A 14,069-nucleotide genomic window follows, 5' to 3' on the forward strand; every position below is an offset into this window, starting at 1 on the left:
TCTAAGTTTCAGTAATGTAGTTACCATGTCGTAATGTTGCAAATATCACAGGGGCTGACATTTATCTTAAAACACCATGTGAACATTGTTTGTTTTGCAATGTTTGAGAATAATAAAAAAAAAGAGGAGGGAGTATATGTAACAGAAATATGTAATCAGTATACACTGAAATTCACAGAACACAAACTTTAAGTCATATTTTTCTAGATTATATGTATCTATATAAAGCAATAAAATATAAAGTGCTTTTTTTTTAAAAAAGCACATAATCAAGGTATATAAAAGCATGTTTCTGGGTAGACATAACCCTGTAACTAGTCTCAGTGAGCTATTTTGAATATAAACAGTGCCAAAAGCTAACAGGAGGTATCAACAAATTCATGTTATAAAGTTCTTTTTTTCTAAAAAAGCAGGGCCAGGCACAGTGGGTCTGGCCTATGATCCCAGCTTTGTGAGGCTGAGGCAGGAGAATCACTTGAGCCCAGGAGTACGAGCTTACAGTATGCTATGACTGCACCACTGCATTCTAGCCTGGGTGACAAAGCGAGACCCTCTCTCTTAAAAAAAAAAAAAAAGATAGCAAATGACTGGAATAAAATAAGAGATACTGTTATAACTTTGCTCCTAGACTGATTTGTGACCGGATAAATCAATGAGTATCTCCTTCATTCTTAGTTTCACTTCATCCTTCAATCCAGTTTTACCAAAATAACAAACATTTAAATAAAGAACACTCTGGCCCTCCTAGTAGAAACGTATCAACCAGGCATGGCCTAGTTCCTAAAATCCTGGGCCCATTCTCTCAGGCTGCTTGAGGATTCACAGGCTCCTTAATGGAAACAGGCAGTAAGAACAGCAGGACGGATGAAAGCCTACTCAGAGAAACTGACATGGAAACATTTTACCAGAAACACTTTGGGATAAAGTGGCCTTATCTCAACCATTACCTGGATAAAATGGAAAGTAAAGAATCAAAGAACTATTTAAGAATTCTAGGTGTTCCTGGAAGCGTGACAAATGATGTCTTCAAAGCATTCTGCCTCCAACTGGCAACAAATGCTTGGAACATGACATGACAGCAAAGTCTATCTAGGTGACAGAAGCAGCAAAGAAGCTCTCAAGACATTAGCTAAAACCAGAAATTGAATTTCTCTATTCCCAGGCTATTTCAAAATTCATGAAGTGCACAGGATTTCTACACAAATTATCTACCTTGAGACACTGAATTTATGTACCCGAAGAATAGCTGCATCAGAAATTATGGATAGCCAAGGCTATCTTTGGGATCACAGGTAAAGGCCACTACTAGAGAAATTCCAGAGATCATGCAAAGCTCTTTATAACCACTGCTTATGTAGAGCTCTTTGAGGACAATGAAGAGAGCCGGGAAACAACAGAATTTCTGAAGGACAGTTGGCTGAGATGAACTAAAGAAATCTATCAGCGGCCTCCAGGTTGTAAGCCACGATATACAGCCTATTTTTGGTTAAATTATGTAGGAATTTTTCATTGCATAAAATCTGCACCAGACAGTATGTGACAAAGTAAAAAAAAAATAATTCAGAAGAAGATTCCAGAAGTTTTATTTTTTTGATTATTTTTGATTTTTATTAAAGTTCTGGGATACATATGCAGAACGTGCAGGTTACATGGGTATACATGTGACATGGTGGTTTGCTGCACTCATCAACCAGTCATCTACATTAGGTATTTCTCCTAATGGTATCCCCCACCTTGCCCCCCAAACCCCCAACAGGCCCCAGTGTGTGATGTTCCCCTCCTTGTGCCCATATGTTCATTGTTCAACTCCCACCTATGAGTGAGAACATGTGGTGTTGGTTTTCTGTTCCTGCGTTAGTTTGCTGAGAATGATGGTTTCCAGCTTCATCCATGTCCCTGCAAAGGACATGAACTCATTCTTTCTTATGGCTGCACAGTATTCCATGGTGTATATGTGCCACATTTTCTTTATCCAGTCTATCACTGATGGGCATTTGGGTTTGTTCAAAGTCTTTGCTGTTGTGAATTGTGCTGCAATAAACATACATGTGTATGTGTCTTTATAGCAGCATGATTTATAATCCTTTTGAGTATATTCCGGGTCAAATGGTATTTCTAGTTCTAGATCCTTGAGGAATCACCACACTGTCTTCCACAATGGTTGAACTAATTTACACACCCACCAACAGTGTAAAAGCATTCCTATTTCTCCACATCCTCATCAGCATCTGTTGTTCCCTGACTTTTTAATGATCGCCATTCTAACTGGCGTGAGATGCTATCTCATTGTGGTTTTGATTTGCACTTTTTTTTTTTTTTTTGAGATGGCGCCTCTCTGTTACCCAGGTTGGAGTGCAGTGGTGTGATCTCGCGTCACTGCAACCTCCGCCTCCCAGGTTCAAGCAATTCTCTTGCCTCAGCCTCCTGAATAGCTGAGACTACAGGTGTGTGCCACCACACCTCGATAATTTTTTGTAATTTTAGTAGAGACAGGGTTTCACTGTGTTAGCTGGGATAGTCTCGATTTCGGTCACCTCGGCCTCCCAAAGTGCTGGATTACAGGCATGAGTCACCACGCCCGGACCCTGATTTGCATTTCTCTAATGACCAGTTATGATGAGCTTTTTCATACATTTGTTGGCCACATAAACGTCTTCTTTTGAGAAGTGTCTGTTCATGTCTTTTGCCTACTTGTTGCTGATTTTTTTTTTCTTTTCTTGTAAATTTGTTTAACCTCTTTGTAGATTCTGGATATTAGCCCTTGGTCAGATGGATAGATTGCAAACATTTTCTCCCATTCTGTAGGTTGCTTGTTCACTCTGATGATAGTTTCCTTTGCTGTGCAGAAGCTCTTTAGTTTAATTAGATCCCATTTGTCAATTTTGGCTTTTGTTGCCATTGCTTTCGGTGTTTCAGTCATGAAGTCTTTGCCCAAGCCTATGTCCTGAATGCTATTGCCTTGGTCTTCTTCTTGTTATGTGGTCTGGGGTCTTACATTTAAGTCTTTAATTCATCTTGAGTTACTTTTGGTATATGGTGCAAGGAAGGGGTCCAGTTTCAGCTTTCTGTATATGGCTAGCCAGTTTTCCCAACACCATGTATTAAATATAGAATCCTTTCCCCATTGCTTGTTTCTGTCAGGTTTGTCGAAGATCAGATGGTGGTAGATGTGTGGTGTGATTTCTGAGGCCTCAGTTCTGTTCCAATGGTCTATATATCTGTTTTGGTACCAGTACTATGCTGTTTTGGTTACTGTAGCCTTGTAGTATAGTTTGAAGTCAGGTAGTGTGATACCTCCAGACTTGTTCTTTTTGCTTAGGATTGTCTTGGCTATACAGGCTCTTTTTTGGTGCTATATGAAATTTAAAGTAGTTTTTTTTTTTTTTTTTTTTTCTAACTCTGTGAAGAAAGTCAGTGGTAGCTTGATGGGAATACCACTGAATCTATAAATTATTTTGGACAGTATGTCCATTTTTGTGATATTCATTCTTTCTATCCATGCGCATGGAATGTTTTTCCATTTGCTTGTGTCCTCTCTTAGTTCCTTGAGCAGTGGTTTGTTGTTCTCCCTGAAGAGGTCCTTCATATCCCTTGTAAATTATATTCCTAGGTATTTTATTCTCTTTGTAGCAATTGTGAATGGGAGTTCACTCATGATTTGGCTCTCTGTTTGTCTATTATTGGTGTATAGGAATGCCTGTGATTTTTGCACATTAATTTTGTATCCTGAGACTTTGCTGAAATTGCCTATCAGCTTAAGGAGTCTTGGGGCTGAGACGATGGGATTTTGTAAATATACAATCATGTCATCTGCAAACAGAGACAATTTGACTTCTTCTCTTCTTACCTGAATACCCTTTCTTTCTCTTGCCTCATTGCCCCAGTCAGAACTTCCAATACTATGTTAAATAGGAGTGGTGACAGAGGGCATCCTTATCTTGTGCCAGTTTTCAAAGGGAATGCTTCCACCTTTTGCCCATTCAGTATGATATTGGCTATGGGTTTGTCATAAATAGCTCTCATTATTTTGAGATACATTCCATCAATACCTAGTTTATTATTTTTAGCATGAAGGGATGTTAAATTTTATTAAAGACCTTTCTGCATCTATTAAGATAAACATGTGGTTTTTGTCATTGGTTCTGTTTATGTGATGGATTATGTTTATTGATTTGTGTATGTTGAACCAGCCTTGCATCCCAGGGATGAAACAGACTTGATCATGGTGGATAAGCTTTTTATTGTGCTTTAGATTCAGTTTGCTGGTATTTTATTGAGGATTTTCCCATCAATGTTCATCGGGGATATTGGCCTGAAATTTTCTTTTTTTGTGTCTCCGCCAGCTTTTGACATCAGGATGATGCTGGCCTCGTGAAATCGGTGATGGAGGAGTCCCTCTTTTTCTATTGTTTGGAATAGTTTCAGAAGGAATGGTACCAGCTCCTCTTCATACCTCTGGTAGAATTCGGCTGTGAATCTGTCTGGTCCTGGGCTTTTTTGGCTGATAGGCTACTAATTACTGCCTCAATTTCAGCACTTGTTATTGGTCTATTCAGGGATTTGACTTCTTCCTAGTTTAGTCTTGGCAGGTTGTATGTGCCCAGGAATTTATCTATTTCTTCTAGATTTTCTAGTTTATTTGCATAGACGTATTTATAGTATTCTCGGATGACAGTTTTTATTTCTGTGGGATCAGTGGTGACATCCCCTTTGTCACTTATATTGTGTCTATTTGAGTCTTCTCTTTTCTTCTTTATTAGTCTGGTTAGTGGTCCATCTATTTTGTGAATCTTTTCAAAAACCCAGCTCCTGGATTCATTGATTTTTTGAAGGGTTTTTTGTGTCTCTATTCTTCAGCCCTGCTCTGATCTTAGTTATTTCTTGCCTTCTGCTAGCTTTTGAATTTGTTTGCCCTTGCTTCTCTCGTTCTTTTAATTGTGATGTTAGGGTGTTGATTTTATATCTTTCCTGCTTTCTCATGTGGGCATTTAGTGCTACAAATTTCCCTGTAAACACTGCTTTAGCTGCGTCCCAGAGATTCTGGTACATTGCGTCTTTGTTCTCACTGGTTTCAAAGAACTGATTTATTTCTGCCTTAATTTCATTATTTACCCAGTAGTCATTCAGGAGCAGGTTGTTCAGTTTCCATGTGGTTGTATGGTTTTGAGTGGGTTTCTTAATCCTGAGTTCTAATTTGATTGCACTGTGGTCTGAGAGACTGTTTATGATTTCTGTTCTTTTGCACCTTTTGAGGAGTGTTTTACTTCCAATTATGTGGTCAACTTTAGAGTCAGTGCTTTGTGGTGCTGAGAAGAATGTATACTATGTTGATTTGGGGTAGAGAGTCCTGTGATGTCTGCTAAGTCTGCTTGGTCTAGAGCTGAGTTCAATTCCTGAATATTCTTGTTAATTTTCTGCCTCAAAGATCTGTCTAATATTGACAGTGGGGTGTTAGTTTCCCATTAGTATTGTGTGGAAGTCTGTCTCTTTGTAGGTCTGTAAGAACTTGCTTTATGAATTGGGTGCTTCTGTACTGGGTGCATATATATGTTTAGGATAGTTAGTGCTTCTTGTTGCGTTGATCCCTTTACTAGTATGTACTGCTCTTCTTTCGTCTTTTTTTTATCTTGGTTGGTTTAAAGTCTGTGTTATCAGAGACTAGGATTGAAACCCCTGCTTTTTTTTTTTTTTTTTGCTTTCCATTTGCTTAGTAAATATTCCTCCATGCTTTGTTTTGAGACTTTGTGTATCTGTATGTAAGGTGGGTCTCCTGAATACAGCACACTGATGGGTCTTGACTCTTCATCCAGTTTGCCAGTCTGTGTCTTTTAATTGAGGCATTTAGCCTGTTTACATTTAAGGTTAATATTGTCATGTGTGAATCTGATTCTGTCATTATGATGCTAGCTGGTTATTTTGCCCATTAGTTGATGCAGTTTCTTCATACGTCGATAGTGTTTACATTTTGGTATTTTTTTTAGTGGTTGGTACCAGTTTTACCTTTCCATATTCAGTGCTTCCTTCAGGAGCTCTTGTAAGGCAAGCCTGGTGGTGACAAAATTCCTCAGCATTTACTTGTCTGTAAAGGATTTTATTTCTCCTTCACTTATGAAGCTTAGTTTGGCTGGGTATGAAATTCTGGGTTGAAAATTCTTTTCTTTAAGAATGTTGAATATTGGCCCCCACTCTCTTCTGGCTTGTAGGATTTCTGAAGAGAAATCTGCTGTTAGTCTGATGGGCTTCCCTCTGTGGGTAACCTGACCTTTCTCTCTGGCTGCCTTTAACATTTTTTTCTTCATTTAAACCTTGGTGAATCTGATGATTACATGTCTTGGGGTTGCTCTTCTCGAGGAGTATATTTGTGTTGTTCTCTGTATTTCCTGAATGTGAATTTTCTGCACCCAGTTCGAACTTCTCAGTGGCTTTGTTTACACTGTTAGTGGAAAACCACGTACTCAAGCCTCAGTAGTGGCAAACACCCTCCCCCCACCAAGCTCTGTAGTCCCAAGTTGGCTTCAGACTGCTGTGCTGGCAGCGATAATTTGAAGCCAGTGGATCTTAGCTTGTTGGGCTCCATGGGAGTAGGATGCACTGAGCAAGACCACTTGACTCCCTGGCTTCAGCCACCTTTCCAGGGGAGTGAACGGTTCTGTCTTGTTGGCATTCCGGGCACCACTGGGGTATGAAAAAAATCTCCTACAGCTAGCTCAGTGTCTGCCCAAACAGCCTGTCTTGCTAGGTTGGGGAAGTTCTCCTGGATAGTACCCTGAAGTGTGTTTTCCAACTTGGTTCCATTCTCTCCATCACTTTCAGGTACACCAATCAAACGTAGGTTTGGTCTTTTCACACAGTCCCATATTTCTTGGAGGCTTTGTTCATTCCTTTGCATTCTTTTTTCTCTAATCTTGTCTTCACACTTCATTTCATTAAGTTGATCTTCAGTCTCTGATATCCTTTCTTCCACTTGATTGATTCAGCTACTGATACTTGTGTATGCTTCACGAAGTTCTCATGCTATGTTTTTCACCTCCATCAGCTCATTTATGCTCTTCTCTAAAGTGGTTATTCTAGTTAGCAGTTCCTGTAATCTTTTATCAAGGTTCTTAACTTCCTTGCATTGGGTTAAAACATGCCCCTTTAGCTCAGGGGAGTTTGTTATTACACACCTTCTGAAGCCTACTTCTGTCAATTCGTCAAACTCATTTTCCGTCCAGTTTTGTTCCCTTGCTGGCAAGGAGTTGTGATCCTTTGGAGGAGAAGAGGCAAACTGTTTTTTGGAATTTTCAGCCTTTTTGAGCTGGATTTTCCTCATCTTCGTGGATTTACCTACCTTTGGTCTTTGATGTTGGCGACCTTCGGATGGGTTTTTTGTGTGGGCGTCCTTTTTGTTGATGTTGATGCTATTGCTTTCCATTTGTTAGTTTTCCTTCTAACAGTTAGTACCCTCTGCTGCAGGTCTACTGGAGTTTGCTGCAGGTCCACTCCAGACCCTCTTTGCCTGAGTAGCACTAGCAGAGGTTGCAGAACAGCAAAGACTGCTGCCTATTCCTTCTTCTGGAAGCTTCATCCCAGAGGGGCACCCACCAGATGCCAGCTGGAGCTCTCCTATACGAAGTGTCTTTCGAGCCCTGCTAGGAGGTGTCTCCCAGTCAGGAGGCACAGGGATCAGGGACCCACTTGAGGAGGCAGTCTGTCCCTTAGCAGGGTTCAAGCACTGTGCTAGGAGATCTGCTGCCCTCTTCAGAGCTGTCAGGCAGAAATGTTTAAGTCTGCTGAAGCTGTGCCCACAGCTGCTCCTTCCCCCAGGTGCTCTGTCCCAGAGAGATGGGAGTTTTATTTACAAGCCCATGACTAGGGCTGCTGCCTTTCTTTCAGAGATGCCCTGCCCAGAGAGAAAGAATCTAGAGAGGCAGCAAATCTACAGTGGCTTTGCTGTGCTGAGGTGGTTTCTACACCCTATTCAAACTTCCTGGCGGCTTTGTTTACACTGTGAGGGGAAACCACCTACTAAAGCCTCAATTATGGTGGATGTCCCTCCCCCTACCAAGCTTGATAGTCCCAGGTCGACTTCACACTGCTGTGCTAGCAGTGAGAATTTCAAGCCAGCAGGATCTTAAGCTTGTTTGGCTCCATGAGGGTGGGATCTGCTGAACAAGACCACTTGGCTCCCTGACTTCAGCCCTCTTTCCAGGGGAGTGAACAGTTCTGTCTCGCTGGCATTCCAGGAGTCACTAGGGTATGAAACAAACAAACAAACAAACAAACTCCTGCAGCTAGCTCAGTGTCTGCCCAAATGGCCACCCAGTTTTGTGTTTGAAAGCCAGGGTCCTGGTGGTGCAGGCACCCAAGGGAATCTCCTAGTCTGAGGTTTGTGAAGACCGTGGGAAAAGCGTAGTATCTGGGCTGGATAGCACCATCCCTCACAGCAGGGTCCCTCACGGCTTCCCTTGGCTAGGGAAGGGAATTCCCTGACCCCTTGCACTTCTCGGGTGGGGCAATACCCTACCGTGCTCCTGCTTAGCCTCTGTGGGCTGCACCAACTGTTTAACCAGTCTCAATGAGATGAACTGGGTACCTCAGTTGGAAATTTAGAAATCACCCGCCTTCTGCATTGATCTTGCTGGGAGCTGTAGAGCAGAGGTGCTCCTATTTGGCCACCTTGCTCAGATAATTCCAGAAGTTTTATTTTATAAAATTTCAATAATTAAACATTATAGACCTTCCATTTGTCATCAAAGAACATATGATTTTAAAAAAAGATCATTTTGCATTTTATTAGTGGTTTAGAAATGACAGCAGAATATCAATTATTCTATAATTTATAATATTAGATTTATTAATCTGTGTGGAAACATTAAATCATTCATTTTCTACTACTTATTTTCTCATCTTATGAAATGAGATTATGTTTACATTATAAGATTGTTAAAACCTTGTAGATAATATATTTCAAACTGTTCACTATTTGTTGAAGATGGTCAGAGATCTCTCTCTCTTTTTTTTTTTATTAGAGACAGGGTCTTATTCTGCCACCCATGCTGGAGTGCAGTGGTGCGATCATAACTCACTGCAGCCTCAACCTCAACCTCCTGGGCTCAAGTGATTCTCCTGCCTTAGCTTCCTGAGTAGCATGAGTAGCATGTACCACCACTCCCAGCTATTTCTTCTTCTTCTTTGTTTTTTTTTTTTTTGGTAGAGTTGAGGTCTTGCTATGTTGCCCAGGTTGGTCTTGAACTGTTGGCCTCAAGTGATCCTCCTGCCTCAGCCTCCCAAATTGCTGGGATTACAGGTGTGAGCCACCACATCCAGCTAGGTTAGAGATCTTAATGAATCAACCAAGGACGCTGAGTTGGCTAATGTTGTGTCTCCAATTAGTGCTACCACATCATGAATGCCAAAAGCAGAACAGGGTGGTTAAAATCCTGGCCTTGCTACTCACTAGCTGTGTAACCTGAGCAAATTTCTTAACCCTTCTGAACTTCTCAGTCTATCTCTAAATTTAGGGTAACATTACTACTTTAAAGGATGGTTTGTAAGGATTTAATATATAAAAAGTGCCAAGTACTATAAAAGCCCCTAACGTATTGTCTCAAACATTTTAAGTCCGGTTTCTGATTCTTGGCTTGGTACATTTCAATAAAAGCTCACAAAGCCTATGAAAATGGGAAACCTTCCTACAGATACCTGCATTCCCCAAGTTAGCCCCGTGTCGTCCTCTGAAGATATTAAATGTAATGCTTAGGCCTTGCTGTCTCCCTCTCTCCTTCCTGTTCCTCCAAGGTTTGGGAGCTAAACTGACTGACCCTAGAGAAGTCAGATGCTGTCACTTACTTGACTAAAAGTCTTGTCACCGCTCAGATACTCTGAATACTGCTGATGGTATGGAAGTGCTCATAGTATTATCTTCTTTGATATGACCACTACCTGGGTTGGATCCAAGTTAATGCCATGTTTTCAAACACTCATCTGTAGTAGTGGCCATTCTCTTTGAGCAGCAACCCTTTTCCACATTAGTCACCTGGCTTCTTCTAGTCCTGTTAAAATCCCTATTTGTAAGGCCCACATTAAACTCCCAGTAAGCAGTTGATGATGACCATTCCATTCATTTCTGAATCTCCATGTCATTACCCTCATCAAAACAGGGCTGACTATAAAAAGGATAAAAAAGTCTCAGGTGGGGTTCTGAAGGCAAATTTCCTGTACTAAAGTTTTCTCTACAGTCATTAAAGTCCCAAATGCCTTAAAATTGAATAATTAAAATGATTTCTGTACTTATTACAAAGTCATCTCTGAATAAAGTGTATTTTTAGACAATGATCTCAGGATACCTTTAGCAGAAGGGTAATTCCACATTCAAATCTAGTCATATGAGGAAAAATTAACATAAAGCCTGAATGTGCTCACAACTAATAAAAATAATTTTTCTAAGCAGAGAATTTTCTAATAAAACCATCAGAAAATATGATGATTATTCTGATAGTTTCAGAAATCTGTGATTTAGAGATTTCATAAACAATATATTTGTTAGTAGTATTTCAAAGAGCATAAACATTGTTTACAGTTTTTCCCAGGACTGCACATATGACACCCTAGAATGGCCCTCAGAGTCAGACACAAGGACTAGGTCAGTTAATGTGGTGGCCAGTGTTCTCCTCTTCCATCTGAGAACCACACTTGCTGATCTCAAAGGTGCTCCCCATCAACAGAGAGGGTACAGCCTGGTGGTAAGCATGCTTTAAATGTTTAAGTAGAACAAAGTATCTTCACATCAAGGACAGGCCTTAGAGCAACTAAGGTGGTAGCCACCCCAAAGACTTATCAGATCTTTGAAACTGTATGTGAGAGCCAAGTGCAAATGAGACTTTTGTCATACATGCTGTCAGAGAATGGTGATAGCTATTTTTTTTTAACCAAGTGGAAATCTTCATGCTATTCCAATACAGGCATGTGAAATTAGTAGATGTCACAAAAATAAGTTATCTCATTTTTAACTGAGCCCTCAATAATGGGGGGAAAAAACAGATCAGGTTAAAACAGACACATAATTACTTATATTCTCTCACTTCAACTGTATAGAACTGATCATTGCTATCACTGCCCATGTAATGTGGAGATCCTTCCACCTTGAAACGCAGTCCCCCACTCTTTTGGAATAATTGTTGCATTAAGTTCTAAAAGAGAATAATAATTACATTGAGTTCAGGTTTTAGAATGCACTCGGAAAAAAATTAGCACCATGCTACAGTTAGCATACCAGAAAAACATGGGTCTTCACATTCCCATGACCCCATAATACTGCATATAAGCTAGTGACATAAATTACTAGCAGATATATTCTGGATCATTGCAAATTTCAACATGCATTTAAATTTAAATGTAGAATTACTATATCACAATTAACGTGAAAGCACCTTTTTCAACCTAACACTAATTCTTACCATCTTTTACATTTTGATGAATAAATATGAAGAGATTATTAAAGTCATTTATTACACACACACTCCAGAAATCCAAACAGTTAAATAGAAACGTGTGTTTCAAAGCAAGAGTCATCCATATATACTGCTCAGCAAACATTAAATATCTGTGACCACCCAGTTTTTCAACTTTAGCTCTTTAAGCCCTCAGAGTTTCAGCCTCCCCTGATTAATTCTCCTTTAATGAGACTTCCAAGTCTATGATATTGATTTACTACTGTCAGAATTTTCCTAGCATTTGTAGCTATGAAATAATTTCAACTTAAATTACAGAAGAATAAGAAAGGTGCCTTTTCAAGAAAAAGAACTATACACATTCTTTTCAAGGAGGAAGGAAAGGGAGAACTATTCTCAAAATTAAAGACCATACATACCAATTTTAAATATCATTATTACCTCTAAAGGTGGCTGAAAATGTATATTGACTATATTGGTGAGTTAGATGACCACTGTAACACAGACCATTTTAACACCTGCCAGTCTTGGGATTTATTTTGAAGAAAAATTTAGAGGAAAACAAATGCTATAATGTAAATGTCCATGTCATCTGGCCAGAAATGAGTACCTACACAATGTATAAATTGTTCCAGCATTTGACTGATACTTAATTTTGCTAGAAAATGGTAAAGCAACTGAAATTCTTGTCTGTGTTCAATTGATCTGGTGCAATAATCACTTTAGAACTAAAACTGAGCACTCTGAATTACAAACTTAATGAGTGAAGACTGAAAACATGCTTACCACGGGTTGTAATGGGGCACCAGGCATCATGGCATTGGCTAGTTGCATTTGCTGGGCCAACATGGCCATGTTCTTCTGCTGAATCAAGTTATTGCGTCCATTTATCTCCAACTGCGTTTTTAAATGTGGGGGTGGATGAAGATATTTGCAGTTCTCCCTGGAGCAACGGCCCTATAAAAACAAAAGCCGCAAATGTCAGCTTAAAAAAGAATAAAATCAGCGAATTATGACAAAAAATATAATGCAAACCACCCATTTGAACGTACCATGGGTTTTTCACACAATGCACTGTCCATATCATTTGATCATACATTTAGAACAAGTAATGAATTCACCAGAATGTATTATCAATATGAGAGGTTGAGACATTTGAAAAAGTTTAAAAGCTTAAAGAGTTTCAATTATTTTAATAACATTAGCAATAATATTTCCAGATTCAAGTTTAAAAATCTACCAACTGCTAGGGTAATACTAAAACATAGAATATCAAATAAAGAATATCAGTCTTCTTTCATAATATCTTCCTGGTTAAATTTAATGATTTAAGAATCAAAGTTATATAATTTATTTTCACTTGTACTGAAATCTTAGGAAAAGAACTTAGAGGACTCAAGACACATTGTATCTTCAGTAAAACACCTTTACAATTATCTAATAACAAATAAAATTAAAATTACTACTAGGCTTTACCAGCCCATGCATTAGGAATTTACAATTAAAAAGAAGAAAACTCCCATGTGTTCCCACTCTATATAGAGATTAGTAAGTATAATGAAATATTGGTGAAAATGTGGCCTTTAACTTTTCAAAGATAAATCTAGTCTTCTCCGTTTCACAAAATCTATGAAACAATAAGAAACGGATATATTTACCGCCCCCAAAATTTTTAAAAATGGAGAAACTAAGTTGTTATAAACCAGGAATGGTGGTGCACTACCTCTGTACTCTGTCCTCAGCACTTCATTCTAGTACCTTCCTTGAATATATACCACCCAGACCATCCTACCAATGAACATAGCCTGGACTGAAATAATGGAGAGAAATCACATGTGTTTAGTAGTAATCTTAGCACTGTGGGAGGCTGAGGCAAGAGATCCCCTGAGCCCACAGTTTGAGACCAGCCTGGGCAAATAGTGAGAGCTCATCTCAAAAAAAAAAAAAAAAAAAAAAAAGAGAAAAAAGAGGGAAGGAAGGAAGGAAGGAAAGAAGGAAGGAAGGAAGGAAGGAGGGAGGGAGGGAGGGAGGGAGGGAGGGAAGGAAGGAAGGAAGGAAGGAAGGAAGGAAGGAAGGACGGACGGAAGGACCCACCCCAAAAAACCAAACCTTACTATAGGTCGGGGCATGGTGGCTCACGCCTGTAATCCCAGCACTTTGGGAAGCCACGGCAGGTGGATCACAAGGCCAGGAGATCAAGACCATCCTGGCCAACATGGTGAAACCCTGTCTCTACTAAAAATACAAAAATTAGCCAGGAATGGTTGTATGCGCCTATAGTCCCCGCTACTCAGGAGGCTGAGGCAGGAGAAGCGCTTGAACCCAGGAGGCAGAGGTTGCAGTGAGCCGAGATCGTGCCACTGCACTCCAGCCTGGGTGACACAGCCAGACTCCATCTCAAAAAAAAATAGTTACTATAAAATAATAAGTATAAATATAACTTCCTTTTGGATAGTTCTTTTTAACAAAAATATTCATTAAAGTCTATCATATGCAATATGGTGTGAGACACTCCGCCCACATTATTTCAATATATTTTCAAATCATATCAATAGTAGCAGATCTCATCAACTACCTTGACAATGTCTTTCAGCAATAAATCTAATTAAAACTGTTTACAAACAGTACAATAAAAGA

General features: G+C 39.5%; 1 protein-coding gene across 47 annotated transcripts in view; it reads right to left on the reverse strand.

The window, feature by feature from the left end:
• MBNL1 (muscleblind like splicing regulator 1) overlaps positions 1-14,069 on the reverse strand; it is a 227,871-nt gene that overhangs the window by 37,496 nt on the left and 176,306 nt on the right. For all 47 annotated transcript variants that reach the window (XM_033204069.1, XM_033204060.1, XM_033203847.1 and 44 more), the window contains one exon: positions 12,219-12,389. In XM_033204069.1, the coding sequence (XP_033059960.1) occupies positions 12,219-12,389 (171 nt within the window). The remainder of the gene's footprint in view (positions 1-12,218; positions 12,390-14,069) is intronic.

The sequence above is a fragment of the Trachypithecus francoisi genome, unplaced genomic scaffold (genome assembly GCF_009764315.1).
Source record: "Trachypithecus francoisi isolate TF-2019V2 unplaced genomic scaffold, Tfra_2.0 Lachesis_group0, whole genome shotgun sequence".
In the NCBI taxonomy this organism is placed as follows: domain Eukaryota; kingdom Metazoa; phylum Chordata; class Mammalia; order Primates; family Cercopithecidae; genus Trachypithecus; species Trachypithecus francoisi.